Source organism: Rattus norvegicus, chromosome 15, assembly GCF_021556685.1.
Source record: "Rattus norvegicus strain SHRSP/BbbUtx chromosome 15, alternate assembly SHRSP_T2T, whole genome shotgun sequence".
In the NCBI taxonomy this organism is placed as follows: domain Eukaryota; kingdom Metazoa; phylum Chordata; class Mammalia; order Rodentia; family Muridae; genus Rattus; species Rattus norvegicus.
Window position 1 is genome coordinate 15,892,695 of NC_141548.1, and position 26,254 is coordinate 15,918,948.

Below are 26,254 nucleotides of genomic sequence, written 5' to 3' on the forward strand. Positions count from 1 at the left end.
CACATGCGGAAGTCCAAGGGCAGGAGTGCTTCACATCTCTCTCCCAGTCTTATCTCTAAAGCAGCCCTATGGGAAGTAGAAGGTACCACCGGTCCGTCTTAACAGACACCCCACCTCCTTCAGCCAGGAGTTCAGACCCACAGCCCTAAAGTCAGGCTGGATGTCTCTCTCACCCGTTCTTCCCGTGAACACAGTCCACCATCAAATCTCTGTTTCCAAGCTGCATTCGGACTCCAGCTCCTCGTCCCCACTCATCCCCTCTGCTGGACTCCCAGCCTTCCTCACTTTTCTGCCTCTCTTGTTACTCTTGCCTCTTAACCTCTCGCTCATTCTTTGCCTCCCTGGAGCGTATTCCACACTCTGAATTTTTCTTTTTAAACTTGGTCCTGTCACTCAAGTGCTAGAAAACATCCAGCAAACCTCCATCTCACTCAGCTACGGCCCTGGCTGTTGCTAAGGCGACCTCTCTGCACTCCCTTGAGTACTGCTGCAGCCACATTGGCCTCCAGTGTTGGGTGCTAGAGAAGTGCAGGCTACCTCGGGGCCTTTGTGCCTTCCTGCCCACCCAGCTTACTTGGAATGTTCCCTGTGCCTTGAGGGAAAGCCTTCCTTCACTCTCTTCAGTGTCTGAACGCTCCTGCCTCCTCCTCCTCTTCCCCTCTCCTGCTTTGATTCTGCCTGATATAGTACATGGGTTTCCTATTCATCTGTTTACGTCATGTCTTCCCTTCTAGAAAGGAGGTCAGTTCCTTTCCAAATGGCTACTTGTCTTCTTCAGTCACCGTACATAGCACAGGACGTAAATTTTATAAAAGCCTCATGTATTGTTTGGAATCCCACTGTACAGACAAAGAAACCGAGGCTCATCATGGTGAAAGTCCTTCTGAGTCCAAGTAAGCATTGAAGCTGGGCTTAGACTCTTCTTCAGTTAAGCCCCAACTACAGACCTGAACCTTGGCTAACTCCACATGGCCCAGCTCAGAATTTACCCAGGGAGTCACTGAGGACACCAGGGGTAACCCCCAGCATCTCCACCCCTCGTCTGCATTAGCAAGGAGTATGGGGTTTAAAGCCAATCATTAAGATTGCCCCTTTCCCTTTTCATTTTCTTGTTTGGACCAGCACAGCCCTCTTGTTCTTTGGTTCCACCAAAGCCCTTTGCGACCCACAGGTCCCCAAGGCACAGGCTGTTCACCACACTCCCAGGACGGGTCGATGGAGGGCTCATAGCTCTCTGTCCTTTGCTCTGTTTTAAGGACACCTGCATTCACACCTTATGTCAGTTAGGTTGGGATGTTTGATACTGCTCAGGTGTTCTGTAGCATAACTGTGCTCTCCTCTCTGTCTGTCTGTCTGTCTGTCTGTCTGTCTGTGTCTTTCTGTCATTCTTTCTTAATCTGACTCTCTGTCTCTGCGTGTTTGGATCTCTCTGTCTCTGTCTCTTTCTTCTGTCTCTGCCTGTCTGTCTCTATCTATGTCTCTCTGTCTCTACCCTTCTGCTGTGTCTGTCTGTCTGTTTTCTCCCTATCTCTGTTTTGTCTCTCTGTCTCTCTGTCTCCTTCTGCACCCCTCCCCATTCCGGTCTGAAACCTACTGTGTAGCCTTAGTTGATGCCGAGTTCTGCTCATCCTGCTCCGTGGCTGACACACAGGTATACAGGACCACATACACTGTGTTCTGGCAGACAATGGAACCTAGGGCACTGTACATATCAGATAAGCACTGGGCCAGTTAAGGATATCCCAGCCTTCACTGCTGACTTCCTGTCAGTGATTCAGTCACACCAGACTCTGGCGATCGCTTAGCTTTGCTTTCCTTGCATGTCTGTTCAGTTTTGTTCAGTGTGTGTTAAAGCTTTTTGAGTAGACGCAGCATATTTAAAACGATTTTATCCTTTTGGTGCATTAAGCCACTCACTCCTATGGGACAATCTTTTCTCTCTCTGTCTCTCTGTCTCTTTCTCTGTCTGTCTCTGTCTTTCTGTCTCTCTGTGTGTCTATCTCTCTGACTGTCTCTCTGTCTCTCTCCCTATTTATCTTTCTGTCTTTCTCTCTGTGTCTGTCTATCTGTGTCTCTGTCTCTGTCTCTGTCTCTCTCTCTCTCTCTCTCTCTCTCTCTCTCTCTCTCTCTCTCTCTCTCTGCCAATATTTTTGCCTTGAGATTTACTTTCTATGACAGTAATGTAGAACTGCAACACCTTAAAAGAGGATGGCTATTGGCAAGGTATACACTTTTGTAGCATTCTATTTTTAACTTACACAAACCTCTTATCTTAGCACTCAGGAGTCTGAGGCAGAAAAATACAAATCTCTAGGCTAGCCTGGACTATAAAATGAAACCCTGTCTCTAAAACATTAAGTAAGTATGAACTGCTCTTCTTGTTGACAACGCAGAATTAGGTCTGGCTGTTCTAACCTTTAGAAATGTTAGCCTATTTATACTTAATATGATAACAGGTGTGGCAAATATGACATTTTGCTAGTTATTGCTTTCAAAAATGTATGTGTATGAGATGAAGAAAAAGAGAGGGGAGAGAGAGAAGGAGGGGGAATGGAGAGAGAGAGAGACAGAGAGACAGAGAGACAGAGAGACAGAGACAGAGAGACAGAGAGACAGAGGACAAGTGTATGTGCTACAATATGCATGTGTAAGTCAGTGGGTAACTTTTGGGAGTTGGTTCTCTCCTTCCAATCTGACATCTGAGAATGAAACCCAGGTCCTCAGTCTTGTACAGCACAGGTCTTGACGGCTGGACCCTCGCTTGTTATCTTGCTTCGTCCTTCTTTTGTTACATCAGGTCTTTGTGTCCTTGTTATCTCATGGGGATTTTTGTTGTTGTTTTGTTTTGCTTTGTTTTTGTTTTTTTTTTTTTTTGCCTCTTTTTGGGTTACCTGAACGTTGAGGGCTGCATTCTAATTTCTTTGTTACACATTTTCTCTTAATAAGGTGAGATGGCCAAGGAGAGTTGTAGGCACTGAGTGCTAGCTACGCTACAGGAAGGCGCCTAGCCTCTCTGTGTTTCCCTTCGCTCATATCAAATAGAGGTAACAGTCCTGGTATTGTGGAAGTACTGTGAAGTTTAAAAGATTTACTGCATGTAGAATATTAGTATAGGACAAGTTTTGAAATGTGGCACAAGCTTTGACTACACAAAAGAATTGGTGATGGCGATGGTGATGGTGATGGTGGGGGTGATGATGATGGTGATGGTGATGGTGGGGGTGATGGTAATGGTGATGGTGATGGTGATGGTGATGGTGGGGGTGATGATGATGGTGATGGTGGGGGTGATGGTAATGGTGATGGTGATGGTGGGGGTGGGGGCCGTACCTGCTGCCTGCTTTCATTCCTTTCAGATGGGAGTTGTTTTCTTTGGTTTTGCTTCTGATGCAGGGTCTCACTATGTAGCCCCGGCTGACATGGAACTCATTGCATAGACCAGGCTGGCCTTGGCTCACAAAGATCCACTCTTCAGACCTTTTCCCAGCACACACCTTCCCCCTGAACACTTTCAAGCCTTTCTCCTGTTCTCATTCAGTCTGCAGGGCGAGTGCCCAGGAGGGCTATTCTTTCTTTTCTTTTCTAAGAAGGAATTGCCTTCTGACCAAAAGAAATCAGTTCAAGAGAATTGCTGTACAACATGGTGACTGTGGTTAAAAGTACATCACTACACCTGAAAAATCACTAGGAGAGTGGGCTTTAAGCATTCCCGTCATTTAAAAAAAGCCAAGACTATATAAAGTGATAAGCTAATTAGTTCAATTAACCATTGCATTCATACACACACACACACCCCAACCTTCTGTATACCATAAATATATATAATTTTGTCAATTAATAAATAAGTTTAAATGCTATTTTAAAAATCATAAAATAGTTGTAAAGGCCATCCAAGAAAAACGCCCTGCCTTACAGCCTCTTTGGATGCACAGACACCCAAGAAAGCAAGGGCCACAGCCCTTCCCTCTTTACACCCAGACCAAAGTGGCACCAACACCACCCTCAGGGATCCTCAAAATGTAGTGTTACTCAGTCCCTCAACCACCCTTCCCACACAAGAAACCCAGAGGCTGGGGATTCTGTAAAATGCCATTTTTCTGCACTTGGTGCCCATGACTAGATGACTTGGAAGAAAATACACAATAAACCATTTACACTCTTAAACACTGTGAACCCCTGCCACGTGCGAGTTTGGTAATAAATGCTCTTTAGTGAACAGAGCTAGTTCCTAGCACATACTAAAATCACAGTGCTGAGAGAGCAAAGGCTGTCCACACACATACACATACACACACCAAAAGACACATGGACAAACACATACACACAGAGACGCACAGACACAGACAGACAGACAGACAGACAGACACAGAGACTCACAGAAACAGACACACACAGGCAAACACACACACACACACACACACACACACACATTCACCAGTTGCAGGCATTGCCACCCTGCCTCCCTCCCACAGAGTCCTAGGACAGAGGGTCACTGAGGCCAGGGGATCATCCATGACACGTCTAGTTTGAGGGATTCTGGAAATGCTGTGCAGACCAAATACACCACCTGCTTCTGTTTGGGGTTTGCTAGTCCTAGTTCTGGCCTTCCCTGTAACATAGACACCCTCGACAGGAATATCAATATCCCACTCAGAAGGTTTCATAAAATGTGACAAGCAGGTCATGGTTGAAAACATAGCCAGAGTTCCAACACCAGATGGGTCACCTCACTATTTCTTCCTGAGCAGATAGGTACCCAAAAACTAACTGTAAATTTAAATCAGGCCTGTTCACCCCTGAGCTTGCCGTTGATAGTCATGGTGAGGGGCATAAGAACAATACCACCTCACGTTTGCCAGACACTACCTACCCCTGCCATGCTATGCACTGGGGGTGTGTCTCTGCAGTCCCAGGAGGTTATCCCCATGCTGCAATGCAGGAGACTAACTTAAGAATAGTTGGTGACTACACCAGAATCCCCTCTTAGGTATCACCTTCCACCCCAGACATAAGCACTGGACTGTGCTTCCGTTCAGTGCACCTTGGACAGCTAACTTATCTGATGGTCAGCCCAGGCTTCCAGACAGCCAGAAGAGAGCCCTGGAACACTAATGCCACCACATTGAGCAGTGTGCTGGGAGTGGGGCTCGAAGTGGGAAGCCACCTGTGTGTCTGTAGTCTCATGGCGTCCATCTGCTCCAGGTACTGTGCATTCTGTTCCGGGAGGAAGCGATGCGGGGCTCACCAGACAGACACGGTGCCTCGCAGCCCTCAGAGCCTCTCAGTTTTGACACCTTCTGGCATGTGCTACATTAGCAATCCATTCTGAGGAAAGCCTCGGAGGGAGAGCCCCACCCTTACACAAACCAACTGATACTTTCCAAAGGAGAATTGTGAATTTCCTCTGATCCCACCAGCTTTTCACTCTCAGATGCCTTCTAACAGAAACCCCCTCTCTGGTTAGAAAAGCAACTCATGGGGGATTATTTCCTCGCCTTTTAAATGTAAATAAATGTATTTAACCGATATGTAAAATCAAAAATGCATGCACAGTTATGGGATAACAAGTTACTTTCCAGTACATGTAAATACTGTGTAGTACACGCACGCATGTGCATGTGTGCGTGAGAGAGAGAGAGAGAGAGAGAGAGAGAGAGAGAGAGAGAGAGGGAGAGAGAGAGAGAGAAGGGGGATGTTGGTGTATATGTGTGCAGAGGTCAGAGGTTAGCCTCAGGTGTCATTCCTCTAGAGCTGTCTACCTCGCTTTAATTTTAATACAGGATCTGTCATTGATTATTCTAGAGCTTACCATTATGTTGGCAAGCCCCAAGCTCCTGTGTATCTATCTCTGTCTCCCCAATGCTGGGGTTACACTCACAGGCCACCAAACCTGCTTTTGTGTGTAGTTCCAGGGGAAGCAAACCCAGGTCCTCATGCTTGTCTGGCAGGCGCCTTACCATCCCTCAGGCCCACACTGTGTAAGTGACATCAGGATAAAATACCCAGTACCTGCAGCATGGATCGTTTTCCCATGGTAAAAACATTTACATGTGTTTGCTCTCACTGTTTGGAGTGCATGGTACACAATGATGGCTTCCTGTGTTATTACCATGCTGTGCCTATCAGTACCTCTCATCCCTCCCCTCTGGAGTTCCTCACTACATCTCCCCAGCCCTGCTATATTCTAAATCTTTATTGACCCTAGATGGGGAGGCACACCCTAGAGGGGTACAGGGGAAAGATGTTCTACAGTGAAGTGACTCTAGTTGAAATCTAGCTCATGCCACTCAGTGGTGGTGCAAACTCCATGCAGAATGGTTCTATTCTCCCTCCATGCAGTATAGTTCCTTATTCAAGGTCTCAATTCCTCTCCGGGGTTATAATAAATCCATGCCAAGTGCCTAGAGGAAGGCAGGGTTAACCATTCAAAGCCAATCCTGTTGTGAATTCTGGTCAACTTCTTCTACTTAAGTTCTCTACAAAAAAGTATAACTTTCTTGCTACATACAGTAGCTGGGTGCCTTGCTAGATAGGCTTGTAGGCATGGTCAGAACAAGGTGACAGGGGTTTGAACCTGCCACACACAATTTCAGAAAAGAGGAGAGTTACAACCTTAGCCTCTATCTCGAACTATTGTGTGTCTTGTATACATCAGTCCAATGATGGTCCTAATTTCTGAGGAATCATTCTTTGGACACAGTGATGCTCTGTGAGAAGGATCACACTTGGTGGGCACCTATTGTTTATTTATTTGTTGTCCTAGTTTCTTTCTTAAAGCTTTGATGAAGTACCCTGACCAGAGCAACTTAGGAGAGACAGGGTATTGCCGGCTTACAGTTCCAAAGGGATTCAGGTTCTCATGAGGGGATGAATAACAGCAGGAGGGGAGGCTTGCTGCTCACATTGCATCTAAACTTAGAAAGCAGAGAGTGAACAAGAAATTGGGTCAGGCATCAAGGCCTACACCCCATGATCCATTCCTCCAGTGAGACTCCCCTCCTGAACATCCCACAGCCTTGCCAAATCTCCAACCGGGAACCTAGCGTTGAAACATATGAGCTGTGTGGGGAACATTTCACATCCAAGTCACATTTGTTTGTCTGTGTGCTTACTTACTTCTACATGCGTTTGTTGTTTGTTTACTTGTTTGTTTCTTGTGGTACTGGAGCTGACATCCTGGACTTTGCATATGCACAACTGAGCTCCTCCACAAACTGAGCTCCATCCCCAGTCAGTGTCAAGACGCATTTTTTAGACTTCAGCAGCCTTGTCTAACAGAATCCTTCCAGCAGCAAAACATCAAAATTGAAGCCAGTTGCCCTGCCTGTCTAGGTGATTGACAGAACAAGAACCAGAAGACTAAATGTCACTTCTCCCAAGCCCTGACTGAGCCTCTCTCTTATGTCCATAAATTCCATGAATATATTGATACATGATTTCGTCACGTAGTGAGAGTGCTGACAGGATCAGCCGAGTGATCTACACCACACTACTGACAGAGGTGACATCAGCTATAACGTGGGCCCACCAAGCTTCCAGCGCCCTGGCCACCTAAGCTGTGCTCCAGCGACCGTCTCTTCCTCGCACACTGGCTTGCTCCCTCTCTATGTGCACACCTTCTCCACCAGCAACTTGTGTGCACGTCTTAGATAGGACCTTTGCCTAAGCACCCTGCCTAAGGACTCCCAGCCCTTATGTAGAAGGAGAAGCTCGTAGGCTGATTTACCATTTTAGAAAACCCCATGGCTTCTGTGTAATGTCTGAAGCAGAGGTCAAGAGTAGGGAGAGCAGATAGAAGCTCCATCATGGACCAAAATGTTAGTCTTTGCCTGATGGACTAAGCCTGCCCCAAGTGTATTCATAAAATGGGTAATATGTAGGATCATTTCAGTGTTTCACATAAGCATGGATTAGTATGTATTCTAGTGCGTTCTGTATAATGAGTATATCAAACTCACGACTTCATTCATGATGCCACAGACAATTAAAAGAAAACATCAAGTGAATCATAAAGTCAAGTATCGATGTGGAATGCACCATGAACTTTGAGAGGAGAGAGGCTAGGCCCGGGACGTCCTCTCACACTGTTTGGGTGTGTTGGAGCCTCTTGGTGGATGAGGGATAGGTTTCCTGGTGAGTGTGGTAAACAGAACCATTACTCGGGCGCTGATACAGCTCTGGTTTTCCTTCTCCTTACAGGTACTTATGGACCATTGGTAAGAATGTGTGGAAGAGGTGGAAGAAAAGGTTCTTTGTGTTGGTGCAGGTAACGTTTCAACTCTGTCATCTGTCTCAAGAGCTGTGTGTATTACAGATGCGACAGGGTGAATGCAGACTTTTTTTTAATCTTTATTAACTTGAGTATTTCTTATTTATATTTCGATTATTATTCCCCTTCCTGGTTTCCGGACCAACATCTCCCTAACCCCTTCCCCTTCCCTTCTATATGGGCTTCTCCTCCCCATCCTCCCCCCATTACCGGCCTCCCCCCAACAATCACGCTCACTGGGGGTTTCAGTCTTGGCAGGACTAAGGGCTTCCCCTTCCACTGGTGATCTTACTAGGATATTCATTGCTACCTATGAGGTCAGAGTCCAGGGTCAGTCCATGTATAGTCTTTGGGTAGTGGATTAGTCCCTGGAAGCTCTGGTTGCTTGACATTGTTGTACATATGGGGTCTCGAGCCCCTTCAAGCTCTTCCAGTTCTTTCTCTGATTCCTTCAACGGGGGTCCCCGTTCTCAGTTCAGTGGATTGCTGCTAGCATTCGCCTCTGTATTTGCTGTATTCTGGGTGTGTCTCTCAGGAGCGATCTACATGCAGACTTTTGACCTGAGTTACGACACATGGAGACCACAAAGCCCGAGCACTGAGCTCCATGAGGTTTTCCAGATTGTAAACCCATGGAACCACCCAGAGGGTTCCTCCCCCCATACCTGTAAAAACGTCCCTCTTTAATGGACTTCTGGATTTTGGCAGTTTGACTATTGCTGCTAGTACCACAAAGAACACCTGTAAGATATGCAGACCTATACACAGAAGCAGACACACACAGAGAGACCAATAATGTGCTGCTAATGTCTAAAATAATATCTTTGCTCTCCCAGATGAATCTAAAATCCTCCCCACAGCCTTGTAGTAAACATCTTTACAAACCTTCCCTGACCCCTTTTGCTTTTAGGTTTTTTTTTTTTTTTTTTTTTTTTTTTTTTGGTTTTTGCTTCAAACTTTTTTCAGTTTGCCAATAAATTTGTCCTTAACTCTAACCACTAGGGCACGGAAGCCATGACTCAATCTTCAAAATGTGAATCGCAGTGTTCTCAAAGTAAGGCACCTTGTAATTGTGCTTCCTGAGTTATTTGACTTGTGTTTGGAGCCATGCCTGCATTGACCCTCACTGTTAGGCAGCTCCCTCTCAGTTATAAGTGACCGTAGAAGTTTCTGGCAACACTATATTGTCAGGACTCAAGTATGCCCTTGAAGCCTTTGTGCTGCTTCGGGGCTAGCTGCGTTCCAATCCATCCATTGTACTCCTGTGTTACCCATGCCATACTCACACGTCCCCAGTGTCCACAGAAGCCGTTAGCAACTGTTTGCTGGAAGGAAGATAAAGGGAGAGAGGAGCCGTTCTGGGCAATGCCAGCTGGTTCTGAGGAAGTCAGATCCTGTGGTCTAGGAAGTAGCTGATGACGTCTTCCTAGAAAGTAAGCAAGTATTCTCTCGCCAGGACATGGAGTCTCTCTGCATTCTGAGTACGTAGGAGTGCTTCACTCAACATGTGACTTTTTTCTGAGAGTCGTTGAAAATGAAAGGGTGTTTAAAAGCAGCTGATCTCAGGCTAAGGAGAAGACTCAAATCAGGAAAGTATTTGCCATACAAACATTGGATTCTTAAAACTCATATAAAAAATATAGTTTACACTGCTGTAAATCCCAGTGACAAAGAAGCAGAGATGGGAAGTTCTCTGGGGCTCACTGGACAGCCACTTTGAATGAACTGGCCCTCTTCCGTTTCAATAAGGGACCTTGACTCCAAAACCAGAATGGAGAGTATGCCTGTGTGAATGTAATGCACATCTGTACACACGTGTGTGCACGCACACTCATACAAGTAGCTGACCTCTCTCTTTAGAAAAAGAAGCATTAGGGAAAGAGACTGGGCAGGCAGGGTGGGCGGAGATTTTCAGAAAATGTCAGAGAAGCTGTGTCTGCCCGCTGTGTACTGAACCTAAAAGGAGAGAATAGCTGTTCTGTGCTGTGCAGTTGGAACACGGGTGTTTAGGGGCTTCACACACAGACTTCCTTTAAGAGGAGATAAGAATCACACCATGGCTTTAAAAAAAAAAGTTGTGTGCTGACTTTGGAGAAACATAAAAGGTCACAGGCTGTCTGAGGCTCTATGGCATTCCTGGAGAGCAGGAGAGATGCATTTTGGGATGCCAAGAGGCTTCTCATGAGGATGGGGTGCTCTCTGCCTTTTACGGTAGCACTCCCACTCACTAATCAAGTCTCTGCCTCAGCAATATCAGACCTTTCATCCCTTACCAGTCTAAACAGCCTCTGGAGGTAGCGTGTCAGCTCCTTTATCAGAGTGATGGGGGAGCCTGCACAAAGCCTCTAGTGTCCTGTCTTGGTCTCATGACGTTGACTACAGACTACATGCATAGCTTCCTATTCATGGAACTAAGGATCAAAGAAACTAACTGGGTAATTATATGCAAATATACACCAAGGCCGCCTCAGTCATGGTCCCTGAAATGCATGCATGCCCTATAAGTTTAGATGCAGCCTGTAATCCATAGATGACAAGGGGCTTTGGTTTCCTGACTCAAGGAGTTCCTTGGGACTCACTGTCAGTGTGTGGGAGTGTGGTAAGGACCAGGTGTGACTTCATCGCTATCACTGCCCACATTGTGGACAAGCCATTGGTAACCAGAAAGATTCCATTTCTACAGAGCTCCCAGGATTCAAAATCCCTGACCTGGGTGTACAAGTGCAGAGTCAAAGGGAAACTTGCGCCCATCCCAGATCACAAAGTCTTATCTCTTTTCCATTTATATCTTAAAGTTGTTTAGTTGTTTTTCTTGGAGCTGGGAACATAGCTTAGTTGGTACAGTTGGGCTCTAACATGCATGAAGCTTTGGAGTCTCTCCCCAGCACATCATCAACACGCTTCTGTAAGGAGTGCGTGAGAGGTGGAGGCCAACGGATCAGGAGTTAAAGGTCATCCCTGGCTGAGTAGCAAGTTCAAGGCCGACCTTGAACCTTGAGATCCTGTCTCAAAAAGTGTCTCCTTATTCTTCAATATGAAAAGTATTTCTGGTTTTAAAAGGGGAGGTGTTTGGTTTCTCCCTTCTTCAAAGTATTTCATCCCAATGTCAGTACTGCCAAATTATATTTTTAATTTCCCCTAAATTGATAATAATAGCATATTTCTATGGTCCTGTAGAGTTCACAAAGTGCTTGCAAACCCAGTCTTTGCAGACATCTATGCTACAGTGAGTATAAGTTTTCTCCAAATTTAACACTAGGGGAAACTGAGGCTCAACGTGCTTACGTGACATGTTCAAAGATGGTGGCTGACGGAGCAAGAGCGATTGTGCAGTGGTCTTCAGAAGACACGGGTTCAATTCCCAGCACCCACCTGCTGGTTCACACCCAGTTATAACTCCAGCTCCAAGGATCCGACACTCTCCTCTGGTCTCCATCTCCTCTGGTCTCCACAGCCATGTGGTTCACAGACGTACATGCACATAAAGCATCCGTATACATAAATAAAATTAATTTAAAAATTGAAGATGGTGACTGATGAGCGGCTAGCTATGAAGCATAGCACAGGTCATCAGGCTGCCATCTGCCTCATCCAACTGTACACCTAGGCAGGTCTGGTGCCCAGAGAGATTTATGCACCCAAAAGGTCCTAGAGCCTACTTAACCCATACTCTCTGTTTCTGGTTTCCTACAGACACCATGATTAAAATCTCTAATTATTTCAGCTTTCAGATACTACAGCTGAATAAAATAAACAGCATTGAATAATATAAAATAACTTGTCTAGCAGTATTTTAGCAACCCATCAAGACTCACTACTATTTCAAAACTGAATGATTTACAATTGTATGAATGTGTTTCCACAGAGTTCTCTGGAAGAGTGTACACAGACTTACATTCCAGTTGCAAATGACAGGAAACAAGCCAAACTGGCTTTCTAGAGATTGCCTTCTTCTCTTCTGCTTCTTTTGTTTGATTGGTTGGTTAGGTTTTATTACATAGACTCTCTCTCTCTCTCTCTCTCTCTCTCTATATATATATATATATATATATATATATATATGTATATATATATATGTGTGTGTGTGTGTGTGTGTGTGTGTGTGTGTGTATAAACACAGGCTCTCACTGATTATACATACACACAGATATATAGATATAGATAAAGATATAATATAGATTCAGGTGGTCTTCCTGCTTCTGCTCCTTGAGTGCTGGGATTAAGGCTGTGCACCACCACACCCAACATCTTGATCTGTTTTGTTTTTGTCTTATACTTTTGGTTTTCAGTTATGGGGATCAGATGAAGGTCCTGGATCTAAGCCTGTACTATCATACTCTACCACTGAGCACTCGTACTTTAGCCATCTCAACTAAGACTCGGATTCACTCGCCTGATTTCAAAGAAGTTACCTATTTGGTATTTTTCCCTGACCCAGTACACACACAGATGCTAATGTTGGCAACTGCTGCCCACTCCCTTATAAGCCCCTTCCTACTTTAAAAGCAGCAGAAAATGAGCCAAATGGCAAAAGTCTGGTCACCTGTAAAATAAAACTTTGATCAGAGCCTCAGGAATCCCAGGAGCCCATTCTCAATCGTACCCAGGGCACCATTGCTAAAGTTCTCCTTGACGTAAGATGGGACCCTGCAGGTCCCGCACCTGCCACTCGGGACCATTAAATCTCTACTCTGTGCTGCTTCGACTCTGACTTCAAAACTCACCTCCTTGGTTCTGCCAGGATCATGATTACAACAACATTCCCTGGCTCCTTAACTTTCCATTCAAATAAATCCAAAGCCACATGTAGCCCAGTGGAGAACACTCACCTAGAATGTGTGAGAACCTGAGTCCAGTCCCAGAATTTCTCAAAATGGACGCAATTTGCAGTGTAGGGAGAAACATGCCTTTCACTGGGAATAGCTTTCTCTTAGTAAAACATGGCATCTTTAAATATTTTAAGTTCCCAAATCTTTGTTAGCTCCTTGGTGACCTCCAAGCATTCTGAGAAACCGGAGATGCATCTAAAACTTCAGATAATAGTCCAAAGGATATGCTCCCCTCTTTTGAATTCTAAAGTAAATTGTCAGATCTTAAAGGAAAAACACTCTCAGTGAGCCAACTCAGGTTTGTGTCGTTGTTGTTGTTGTTACTGCTGCTGCTGCTTTGGTTTGGGGTTTTTTGTTTGGGGGCAGTGGTTGTTTTATTTTGATTTGGTTTGGTTTTTTTACCAAGTCACACAGCCTCTCAGCCTGCAGGGTATGTCACCAGTACGTCCAGAAGAGGGCAGCAGCAGACAGCACTGGAGAGAGGGAGCCACTAAAACAGGAAAGAAAAAAGTAAAGGGTTCAGGAGTAGTAGACGCCTGCATCTTGAAATCCCACGCTTTTGCTGTGGTATTTACCTGAACCTCAAGTGCATATTGGCACCTTGCTGGCCGACCTCACTGACAAACTCTACCCTGGCTCCTGTTGCCAGCTGAAAGCACTGATCTAAGTCACCCTAGGAGAGATCTAGCTGCGTCTCCTGTCATTGTTTCATGGTGAGGGCATCATGGAGAATTTGTTGTGGGTAGGACGAGCCACAGGTTGGAATGGGCTGGTACTGTACGTGGAGAGACTGTAAATTGTGGAGAAGGATGTCATAGATTAAACCTATGTCCCCCTGTGTGTCAGACTCCTTTAGTCCGTTATTATTTGACCGGATTTGCTTATAGGACTCTAAACAGAACAAAAGTGCTCCTTTAAAGGACTGGTCACCAAAATGGAAGTCCTCCTATGAGCCACATGATGGGACCAGATAGACAGGGACTACTTAGTTACACATTGATAGAGTGATTACTGTATGGGGTTTACACATGATGTGGGAATATCAGTAACTACCCAGTAACAAGAAGATACACAGGGATGAGGGGGAGGGGAGGAGTAAGGGAAGGAAGGGAGCACAACACAGACAAGAACTTTGAGGCTGAAAGATGATGGTTTGCTGGACCTGTCTGTATAGGAACCCAGCTTCGATGGCCAACCCCATTTGCACTCAGGCATCTGTTGTAGGAATCGGGGTGCTCTGCCTGCTATAAGAAATTAGTTCATGTTTGCTTAGGAATGTTCTCCTTCTGGTCTAGCCTAGGAGACAGTGTACTCATTCTTCAGAATCCCAAATTGGGCAGTAAAATTCTCATGAGAAACCGACAGAGGGCACCAGCAGACAAACCTGCCACAGGAATGCTCTTTTTCCTCTTACTCTGAATCTTCAGGACTCGGGACAGCGCAACCTATTGTGGAGCTAGAAAGCACACACATTTCCTAATCGCCTTTAAAAAGAAACCCGTCTCACTGTGGAGGAAACTACAATTGTCCCTAGCTGGGTTCAAAGTCTTAGAACTGTCTCTTTAAATAAAGGGAAGCAATGGGTGAGGGATGTGGCAGTCCTTCACTGAGGCATTTGACATCCATGGATGAGGTAAATGTGCCCGTGAGCTTGGCTGGAAGCTGGGGGTAGGCCTGCTTTGCCACAGGCCCCTTGCCAATAGGCCAGATGTAGAAAAGGGAAGCATCCTCGCCAGTTCTGGATACACAGTGACAACAGGGTCCTGAAGGCGGGCCTGCAGCTTGGAGCGCCACCCTGCACTGCCTTGGAATGCCAATATCAGTAAAGCGAGGGCTGCCATTTAGGGCGCCAGTGACAACGGCCACGCCATCGGGGCTAGGGGCTGCCTGGCTGTGACTGGCACCTAGCAGTCGAGCGCTCATTGCTTGTGACAGCATGTCACTGCAGCACTTGTCTAAGACGGAGGGGAGACTTTACCAAGTCGCTGCAAAGTGCCCCTTTGATAGCCAAAATCAAATCCAGAAACTCAGCACCCACGAAAGCAGTGCTTGCTATATATGAATGCGGGGTGTGTGTGTGTGTGTGTGTGTGTGTGTGTGAGAGAGAGAGAGAGAGAGAGAGAGAGACAGAGAGACAGAGAGACAGAGAGAGAGACACAGAGACAGAGAGACAGAGAGAGAGAGGAGAGAGAAAGAGAGAGAGAGAGAGAGAGAGAGAGAGAGAGAGAGAGAATACCTTTGTGTGAGTTCAAATACATAAATGCCACAGAACAGATCAAAACCCAACCTTGGGTGTCAGTCTTCGACTTCCACGGTGTTTGGAGGCTGGATCTCATGTTGCTCTGCACTGTGTATGGCAGTTTGGCCAGCCTGTGGGCTTCTGGGCATCTCCCATTTCTGCTTCTCTTCCCTTCACAGAGGCACTGCGACTGCAGATTCTCACTACCCACTGGGGCTTTAGAGCAGGTCCTCATTCTCGCAGGACAAGTGCCTTACCCACCAAGCCATCTTCCGAACCTTTCAGACAACCGCAAAGAGATGAATTTCCGTTCTTTCCTGGCCAAAGAGGCCGCATTCTGTCTGCACTCCTGGTAGCCCCAGCCAGCGGGCAAGCCAAGGTTATATTGGGTAACAGGCACAGAACTGTTGCTATTCAGTCAGCCGCATATCACAAGAGTGGCGACATGTGTGTTTAGCCCAGTCGCTGTAAGAACATCAATGTGGTATGAGGTAGCGCACTGCGTAACCCCATAACCCAGAATACGGGGGAGGAGAATCAGAATTTCAAGGCCAACCTGAGACATAAGAACTGTCTCAAAATAATAAATAGGAGGCCGGAGAGACAGCCCAGAAAGCACGTTCAAAAAGGCTTGCTGGCCAGTCAGCCCAGCCTACTCTGTGACTTACAGGCTGATGAGAAACAGTGTCTCAAACACCAGGGTAGATAAATGTCACCTGAAACTAACCTCTAGCCTTCAAACACAGGTTGACATCCATGTAAATGTACCCAGCCTCTGCCACATGCATGGACATGCGTACACCCGACCCCCCCCCAAAAAAAAGGCAAACATCAGTGACGATAACAGCTGACTGTTCCTAAGTGCCTACTAAGTGCCAGGGACAGACTTCCATTCTGCACATGAAGCCACTCTAACCTCATGGGCCACTGCCAGATGCTCTCTCCTATGAGACTATAGCTACGGAGCGCTGGGGCTTCAGTTCAATGTGGAAAGTTCCTAAAGGGAGCTGAGCCTTGGTGGGACAGTCTCACAGTCTGCTTTTCTGTCCTGCAGGTCAGCCAGTACACTTTTGCCATGTGCAGCTATCGAGAAAAGAAAGCAGAACCTCAGGAACTCCTACAGCTGGATGGCTACACCGTGGATTACACCGACCCTCAGCCAGGTACCCACCCCTTTCCTTGGCTATGCCCCACCCCCAACAAAAGACAAGCACATGTTGGCAAGATAGCTGGTCCGTGCTAGGCAGTAACCTGTTATTCTACAGAGTCTCTGGTTGAAAGCCTAAAGGAAAACACAAGCTTTGGCGTTTATGTTCCTGGGACCACATCAATGATGTACTCTACTGTGTGCTGTTGAAAATATCCGTGAGAAAGAATGTGTACTTGCATACGAGGGAATGCGTTTGTGTGAGACTATGGTGTATATGTGTGTGTGTGTAGACATGTGTGTGTATATGTGTGTGCTCGTGTGCATATGAGTGTACGTATTTGTGCATGTGGAGACCACAGATTGGAATGAGGATTATTCGATTGCTCTCCTTGTTGAACCCGGAGCTCAGTGATTGGCTAGGCTGGAGTGATGACCACCAAGTGCCAAAGACTCTGACCCCTTCCAGCACTAGGCTGACAGGTAGAAGTCCAGCCGTTACACTGGTGCTGGAAATGAGAGCCTCACTCTTGCACGGCAAGCACCTTACCAGCAGAGTCAACTCTTCAGCCCCTGACTAAGCCACCCATCCCTGCAACCCCAGTGCGTGTCATTGTTTTGGTGTCCAAGAGAAGCTGCCTCCCTGCATGCTCGTCCCCCCTGGCCAGAGTCCAAAACCGCACAAGGTTAGCCGATGGAACCGGAGGAAGAAACTTGCCCTACCCACTGTATTCCTTACAAGACGCCTCGCTCTGAATCAAAGCGTTGACGCGCCTGGGCTTATGGAGCGAAGAGCGCCTTGCAAGTGGTGGTATTTCTTGTAAGTTCTACATCACATACATTCTACATCCTGCCCCCTCACACCTCTCCCCATACCCATTTTTATTTTTTCCCAGAAAACTGAATAGAAATCAGGCTCAAAGAACCTTCAGAATGGGTGAGGGGGGGTGCGAAATCATTTCAGCATATTAATGAAAAACAAGCACCAGCAGCCCTCTCCCGGAGAAGTTCATTTTTATGCCAAATCTGCACAAGGCTTTTCCAACCACACTGCATCATTTGGCCCAAAACCTTTTTTTCAACTCCCATATTGCTCTTCCCCGTGCAACAAAATACACAGGAGGGGGAGAAGAAAGCAGAGTTTGAGAGAAGATGGGGTATTAACCCAAAAAGGTGTGACAGAAAAGACCTGGTTCCTGCCCAACTAGGGGCATCGGTCCCCTCAAAATCCTGGCCCCCGGGGACTGGACTAAGTCAAACCCTTTGCAATTTCTGTTTGTAACTACATCCTGCTGCAGAATCCATTGTACAGCGCTAAGTCCGTAAGACCTGAAGTCAAATTTTACCTAAAAGCTTTCCTAATGAACAGGGGTTTGAAACGAACATTTGGTGAACATGTCAGAGTGACAGGATTCTGCATTTAACTGCCAGTGGTTGGGACACTGTGAGGGGGTTGGTATTTCTCTCAAGTTTGTTTCTTCTCTCTCAGGATTTCTTTTTACAAAGTAAATCAATTGTGCCTAAGATGTATATCTTAGAGACTGAGGCCAGTAGGCCAATAGGACAAGGAAAACCAAGGCCATTCTATGCAAGGGATTCTGACTAAGCCAGTTCCCACTCCCTCTTCTGTATGGCCACCCATGCCGTTGTATGTCAGGGACTCCTGTCAAGACAGTCCCACTGGATCCTCCTCACCACCCCACAAGCAAGTGGGATCAGAAACGTCATCCTGTTTCTCAAATTAAGAAACGGATTGAAGAGGTCTCAGGCTCTCTGATAGTGGAGCCAGGACCTGGAACCAACCCCTGTCACCCTCTTGTGCTTGTCACTGAACAGTTACAGCAAAGCTACCCATGGGATTTACAGATTAAATCAGGGCTTCCAGGGTAGGAAGGCGGAGGCGGGGAACTTCTATTCCACACACAGAAATGACACCTGAACATTCTCATTTTTAAGTTTATATTTACTTCTACCTTCTGTGTACAAGAGTTTTGCCTACATGTAAGGATATCACATGCTGCAGTGCCCACAGAGACCAGAAGAGGGCGTCAGAACCCCTGGAACTAGGACTAGAGATTGTTGTTTGCTCTGTGGGCGCGGAGAGCTGAACCTAGGTCCTCTATAAGAGCATCAAGAGCTTTAACCATTGAGCTGGAGTTCCATGCCTGGATCTATATTCTTAAAACTTCATTTATTGTCTCCACATTGTTCCCATGAGACAATAATTTCTTCATGAGAGACATAAATGGCAAGTTAATTGACTGTGCATTGTTGAAGGTAGCAAGCAGTTCCTTCTCTCGACCTTTTCCTGGACTGTCCTATTTATTTCCCAAGTTATTTGTAGTTGAAATGGAAATGTAATCCTTCTATTGTCCTAACTCAGATTATTTATTCTTTCTCGTGATCTTGGGGATAGACACTAGGGTCTTACACCTACTAGGCAAACACTCAGCCACTGAGTTAATGCCCCAACTCCTAAGATCTGTATTTTATTGTTACTGAGGAGTCAGAAAGAGGTAGGGCAAAATTCTCATACTCCCCTAAGCATTGAAGGGGTCCCTGTATACTATACACTTGGCCAACTTTATCTGTGGAGGTCAAGCAAATTAATACCAAAGTAGTCATATCTTCAGAGATCAGGGGATGCTCTTGGAAGGTGAGCCTAATAGTCAAAAGAGACATTAGTGTCTGTCTTCCCCCTTTTCTTGACCTTCCTTGGGCTTTATAAAGTTGTCGGTGAGCTCCGCACCATTGTAGCCTATTCTTTTTTACCTTGAGAAAGGGGTAACTGGAACTCCTTGCAAGGCTTGAGGCAGTGGGGAGCACCTCTCAAGTGAGGCCATCCCTGGTGTCTACTGATTCTAGCAAGGTGGCACGTCTCGGAGGTTAGAGGGAGAGTAGTCACATGATCTGTTGGGTCACTCTTCCTATCGTCTGCTTGATGCTCACTGAGGCATCCTTCAAAGCTCTCCCTCCCTCTAAATTGTCCTTCTTATTGTGTCTTCCGGGCCCCCAGTTTGTCAAGTGCATACCGTCCTTACTAGAGCACACATTTTCTACACTAACGTTATGAAAGACTGAGTAAATATCTCTTCAGAATCAAAACCACCAGAAAAGTCTTCTTAAAGCTGTTCTGGTGGTGAATCACTGGATTTTTTTTGTAAAGAATTAGCCCGGGCTCGAGAGATTGTTCTTAGTTAAGCTTCTTGCTGCTCTTGCAGAGGGATAGGAGTTCAGCTCCCAGCACCCATGTGAGTGGCTCACAACCAATTGTAACTCCAGCTGCAGGGAACTGATGGTCTCTTCTGGTCTCCACGAGCACACATATGCACATCCCCATAAAAAACAGATATAAATAAATAAATAAATAAATAAATAAATAAATAAATAAATAAATAAATAAATAACTTAAAAAGAAAGTAGCTACTTATTGATCCTAGCCCCTGGCCATTATCAGTGAAATATCCCCACAATGTATGAACACTTGCAAAAGGGAGAATTGGGTTAGCACATTGAATTCAGTGTAGACGACTTCACACCACCGCAATGACACTTAGTATTGCTCTGCTACAGAGGGACTCCTGACTGGCCTTGCTGGCAGCTTGGAGATGCTAATCAATCATTCCCCCACCTCTTGGTTCTCAGCTAATGGGGAGATGATACATATGTGACAAAGGTATGGACTTTATATCTAGCTAAAGGAACGGCCCATTGAAAATGCAGGCTTTGGAATATGTTGATGGACATGAGATAACTCTGGCCTTGCTGTAACTGCTGACCTTAAGAACCACCTTCAGAAAAACTGAGAGCATTTTTTTCAACAACTATTTTTTTGAGCACCTACTTTGTGCTGTGCATTATGCTAGATACCAAAGATGTGGAAGAAGTTAAGTCAGATAAAGCCTTGGTCTATATGATGCAAAGTACACGAGGGAGCTTAGACTTTAATAGGAGCAGTGGATGGCTGGAGGGATGGCTTAGCAATTAAAGAACTTCCTGTTCTGGCAGAGAACCAGTTAGGTTCCCAGCACCCACATCGGTCAGCACACCACTTGCAACTCCAGATCCAGGTAATCTGACATCTTCTTCTGGTTTTCAATTGTACACACACACACACACACACACACACACACACACACACACACACACACAAATAAAATAAAAAATTTTATTAAAAGAATAGTGAAAATAGAAAGATTATCAATAATTATCAAAGATAGAGGTCAAAGAAGACTTCATAAGAATGTAACTTTCAAGTAAAAATATGTAGGGGGAAGGGCTGTGAATCCTGCAGATATGAAGTACATACATGAAAAGAAGAGAAAAGAGACTGCAGGTGGCAGACAGTCAGTGGATATGGATTGCAAACCTTGACAGAACCTGGTGTTTCGTTTCAATAGGATGTGGCCCTCTGGTGAGCTGAGCAGAGAAACAGCACGGCCTATTTCTTATATTAAGCCTTGACTGGGTTCAGTACCGACAGTTGGCACATGCGACCGGAAGTGCTTGGTTGAGATAGGAGATTGCTCAAGGTAACCACAGCCAGATTCGGGAGCCAGCACTCATGGCAGTAGAAGGGTCCTTGCTCTGGTAATGCACAGCACCAGTACCCATGGGAAAAATTAATCAAAGATTCTAAACTTAACCCAAAGATTGCAGATGGCACTTTCCAGCCAGATGGGCTCAGCTCTCCTAAGGTGGCAAGAGGTTGAGACAAAGTCCAGGACATCAGCATTGGTTGTGACATGTTGATATGTCCATCCAAGAGCACAAGTCCAGAGAGCTACCACTAGTCCAGATCTGGAGTTGAAGGGAGAACCCCAGAGCACCAAGAGAAATGTGAAGTCCCTCTCAGCACATTCTTAGTACATAAATGCTATCATCTGGAACTGTAGATACAGGAATGAAAGAACAGAACGTCAGGAGCTTCCACATTTAAAAGGTCAGGAGAAGGAAGAGGAGGAGCAGACAGGAAATTAAGTGGAGCAGCCACCCCATGCTGGGAGGTAAGTGGGGCATCAGGTTTCTTGAAAGAAAATGCTTCAGCCAGAAGAGATTTCGTGTTGCTGCTGATCATGTGATACCATGAGCTGCTGATCATGTGATACAGGGAGTGGAGTTAACATTTCACATCGAACACTGGATGTGGCAAAGTTAATACTGTCAGTGGCCTTGACAAACACAGTTGTAGGCAGGCAGCAGCCCGATTAGAGGGACTTTCTGGTCAAATGGAGAGAACTCCCTGCTGCTCAGAGATGACTCTCTGACCTGCATCAGCATCATCAGGGAGCTTGTTGGAAGCTCAGGATCTCAGCTTCGCTGCAGACACTTAGGATCAGACACTGCACTTGATCAAGATGCCTAGGCGTGCCACACATGCAGAAGTGACAGGGAAACCTCAGTAGATAACGTTCTTTTCACTGGAAAGAGGAGAACCACGGAAGAGTGGCTGAGGGAAAAGGGCCAAGAGAAGTGGTTGTTGTGACAGTGGTGGTGATGGTGATGATGGTGGTGGCGGCGGCGGTGGTGATGCTGGTGATGATAATGATTCAGGAAAGAATCGTGTTTATAAGCGGGTGTTTAGTCTGGCTGTTTGATGTATTGTCGCTAGCAAGACAAAGAAAGAGATTCGAGGCAGCCTTAAAATGTTTCCTAAACACCTGGTCCCACTCAATGGCCAAGCAGTTTACAGATGGCCCCATCCAGGAGTCAGATAAATTGTTCCTCCCCATTCTGGCCCAAGGGAAAGCAGTAGGAATTGCTTTCTAGGGACTGCTCCTCGCGGATATTCTCAACAGCTCAGCTTAGACGGTGCTCTCTCTTTCCTTGCAGGTTTGGAGGGTGGCCGAGCCTTCTTCAATGCAGTCAAAGAAGGAGACACGGTGATATTTGCCAGTGACGATGAGCAAGATCGAATCCTGTGGGTCCAAGCTATGTACAGGGCCACCGGGCAGTCGCACAAACCTGTGCCCCCTACCCAGGTGCAGAAGCTCAACGCCAAAGGCGGAAACGTGCCTCAGCTGGATGCCCCCATCTCCCAGTTTTGTAAGTACACATGCCATTTCTTAAAAAAATAAACCAGATAGCTCTGTAAAGTGAAATCTTCCAAAAGGTGAATGAGAAAAAAACAGTTGCTTTCATATGTAGGATTGATTCTAATATCAACGTTTGCTAGGGGCATGTAGCCAACGCAGGGTGAAACTTGGGGCAAAATCTTAGAAAAAAGTAATTTTAAAGTGCAATACTTGACATTCTCTACCCAGGACTAAACAAAGGAACATATATTTTATATCTTCGCCTAGCTTTCGATTTTGCCGAGAGTTTGGAATTCACAGCCGAATGCGTGTTTGTTTGAGTCCCTCAAATATAGTATTCCGTATATCGTTGCTTCGTCTCCTCCTATTAAAAGGAATTTAAAAATAGGCACGATTTGAAATAAACTTAAATCTGCAATTTAGAAACATTTAAAAATAAATGATGACATTATCACATGCAGTGGAAGGGGAAAAAAGAAGAAAAAAAAAAAAAGAAAACCACGATACCTAAAAACGCATTCTGAGCACAGATATCAGAGACCCAAAAGCAGCCCCAATTCATCTGCAGTTTCCCCGCGCCTCTGTGTCTCCGTACTTTTTGTCTTGCCACTTTTTCCCCCCAAATCGCCCAATACTTCTAAAACCCAGGAAAAGGTGAAAGCCAGAGCTAGATTTTTATTTTAAGAAAAATTAAGAGATCTGCAAATTCATTATTTACTCTGCACGAAGACCTTCAGCGTTGTCTACCGATAACTAATGTGTGCGTCCGTCCACGCAACGGTCATGGTGGCTTCTTATTTTAGTACGAGGCCCCCTCCTCCAGCATAGGTCACTGAGTAACTTGTTCAGCAAGGGGACATCTTAACGGTGAAGTCACTCGAGACTCTCTTGCTCTTGCAGCATCTACATCCCAGGGAATATTCAGGTTACCCCCAAGCCATGCTCCACCACAGCTGACCATTTCACACGCTGGCAGATATCGTGGCAAATATCACAACCAGATCAAGAGCCTCTTAGGCAAGCAGAAAGTCAAGGAAGCCTTCTCGGATTTTATATACTATAGAGGGAAATTAATTTTTCAATGACCCTCACTGCTGTGTATATTTTTATCTGACAAAGGTATGGGGTTTTTGGGGGGGAGGAAAACTCTATTCATCAGCACCCCCAGTTCCATAGCAATGTTTTCTTAAAGGTAGATGTGGTCTCTGTTGGAACCTGGCATGCAACTCCACAGAGTAGCCTTCCACACAGAGAACCACGAAGAATAAGGAACACATGAGACTGGACCTAAAGTAGAGAGGACAGCCCTGCAGTGACTACCCTTGAACTGCCCGCTCTAAGATCTTGACGGACAGGTATATCCAGTATCTAGTTAATTTCTAAATAAAGGGCATCTATGTGACAGGTCCTCCCCTCTCACTGCCTGACAGCCTCTGGTTAGCACCTCTGGAAATAGCATTACCTACCATACCCTCCCGCATTCTCTTTGTATGAGACAAAAAAACCCTAATTTAATCACCATTCAAATCAACTCCATGGAAGATCTACTTCAATGATATTTGGAAAATCCTCTTCTTTCCAAATGGTCTCCGATTCTCCCAAGATCATCTCGCTTTGCATCTCGTGTCTCTTCTGCCATCTGCCCACAGTAAGAAATGGCTGCTTGGCTTGTGCTTGCCCTACATTCCTTCACTAACAGAGGAAAGAGAAAGGACAACTAGGGGTAAAACTGAGGGGAGAAACAGCGGGAGTGTCCCTCGGCGATAGAACATAGACTTGGAGCATGTCCTCAGATCCTAGCATCACCCCCACAAAGGAATTTAGAAGATCCACGATAGAAGCCATTACAGAAGGATAGCCTTTCATGGAAATACATGAAGGCCTATGGTAGAGAGCTCCCCACATAGACAGGATTTCTTTCTTTCTAAAGCTGAACTGCAAGCCCTTGCAAACCAGCAGATTGAGTGGAACTGGAAGCTCGTGTAACAGCCCTGTTTGAAACATCGTAGATGGGTCATGCAGCAAAATCCTGGATGGTAGAATTAGAGAATAAGATCATCCTTACAGATTCTTTAGTATATATTACACAAAGTAGCCAAAACAAATGTGATATCATGGGCCTATAAAATTTATCAGAACCTCGGGTAGTTTACCTTCTCTAGTGACCCCTTAACCTCTGCATAGAAGACCTTCCGAGAGGGTGAGGTACCTTCACAGCTACCTGGTTCTCAAAGAACAAGGCTGCCACATCCAGCCATTCCAATTACCTACTACAGGAGCCTCCTTTCTCACAGACAATAATATGAATGGTACTCGTTGACTGGGTACGCAGTGCCCAGTCTCTCCAGATGTGCACCGTGTCCCCATGATTAATGCAACCCAGTAATGCTGACCTCTATGTCGCCACTGTTGCATTGCTAAGTCTGAAGCAGAGTCCCACACTGCTTTAGACTGTGTTATTGCAACCCCAGTACCACCAAGATACTTCTGTTTCCCAAACTTGGAAACCAGCAGGGGAAGCCAGTGAAGAGGTAAACAGCTCCTTCAGACCCTGAACCTTTGCAGTTTAAGGATAAAGAAACCCACAGGAAAGATCAGAAAGGAGACCAGGGCTCTGCATTCAGTGGTGTCACAAGGCAATTATGCCTGCCAAGCACACACAAGAAAGTAAGGTCTTAGTGGAACCTGCTACAGCAAGGTAATAGTCACAGGGGCCTGTGTTGTCTTTAGCCAAAACCATCAAACAGGTCAAGTTTTGTGTGTGGGAAACCCACCCTTATTTGCCCAAGGCTTCCCTACTTACAGCAACCACGTCTCATGTCCCAGAATCGTCTCAGGACAGGACAAAGCGAGCTATGGTGGTCACTGAGGGGTTACAAAGCAGAGGAAAGGAAGTATCAATCCCAGTCTAGTTCTAAATAGCAAACCTTGGCCATTCACTTATCATCACAAGAACGAACAAAAGCATAGATTTTTCTAGCTAGAAACAAAAAAAAGGGAAAGAAAGAAAAGATTTAAAAAAAAAAGAAAGAAAAAGAAGATCAAGTATTGCATTTTAAAAAGGTTTCCTTAAGTTCCAAAAGGTCAGGGTCATTGCTACATACTTGACTGTGCACACGCCTAATTAAATCTTGGTTCTGAATATTTGTTCAAAGCACTTCCCGTTCTTGCCAGAGGATGGTCTTAATGACTTTTCCATGACTTCACTTGGTAATTGCTGCACTAGTATTTACACAGCTGACAGAAGCTACATAGAGAAGGGAAGCCACATTAGGAATGTTTTGGGGACAGAGGGAAAAAAAATAAGAAACACTCCAATCTTGTCCTGTCGCTGTCTGTCCCAAGGAATCCTGGGAATGGGACATTTTGCAGTTTGGGAGAGCTGAGGGTATCTGTGTTTTGGGATGTTTCCAAATTCAGTTTAACTGACTTTTTGGGGGCAGTTGGCATTTTTTTTTTCAATTTCAAAAGTTCAATTTCAAAATGAAAAGGCACGTCTAAGAAAGAGTGGAGTGGAGTATTTATATGGCATTGGAAAAACTGGGAAAAATAGATCCTGCTATTCATTTGTTTGTGACTGCAAAGATCTGGGGAGGGTTCCATCAGCCTTTCAACCCTTTTGTTCTTCTGTGGTTTTTATTTTGTACGTGTGCTGTTGATTTACTTTTTTCCATTTCAGTTATTTTTTTTTGTTATGAGTTGGTACCTGATTGCACAATTTTTTTTGAACAAATA

General features: G+C 45.5%; 1 protein-coding gene across 17 annotated transcripts in view; it reads left to right on the forward strand.

Annotated features, from left to right (window-relative positions):
- The window catches only part of Cadps (calcium dependent secretion activator), a 466,682-nt gene that overhangs the window by 294,380 nt on the left and 146,048 nt on the right, over positions 1-26,254 (forward strand). For all 17 annotated transcript variants that reach the window (XR_015637890.1, XR_015637891.1, XR_015637892.1 and 14 more), the window contains 3 exon segments: positions 8,200-8,266; positions 16,392-16,500; positions 22,317-22,529. Coding sequence is in view for 14 of the 17 variants with exons in the window: in XM_087585085.1 (XP_087441211.1) it covers positions 8,200-8,266; positions 16,392-16,500; positions 22,317-22,529 (389 nt within the window). In the remaining 3 variants the exon portion in view is untranslated.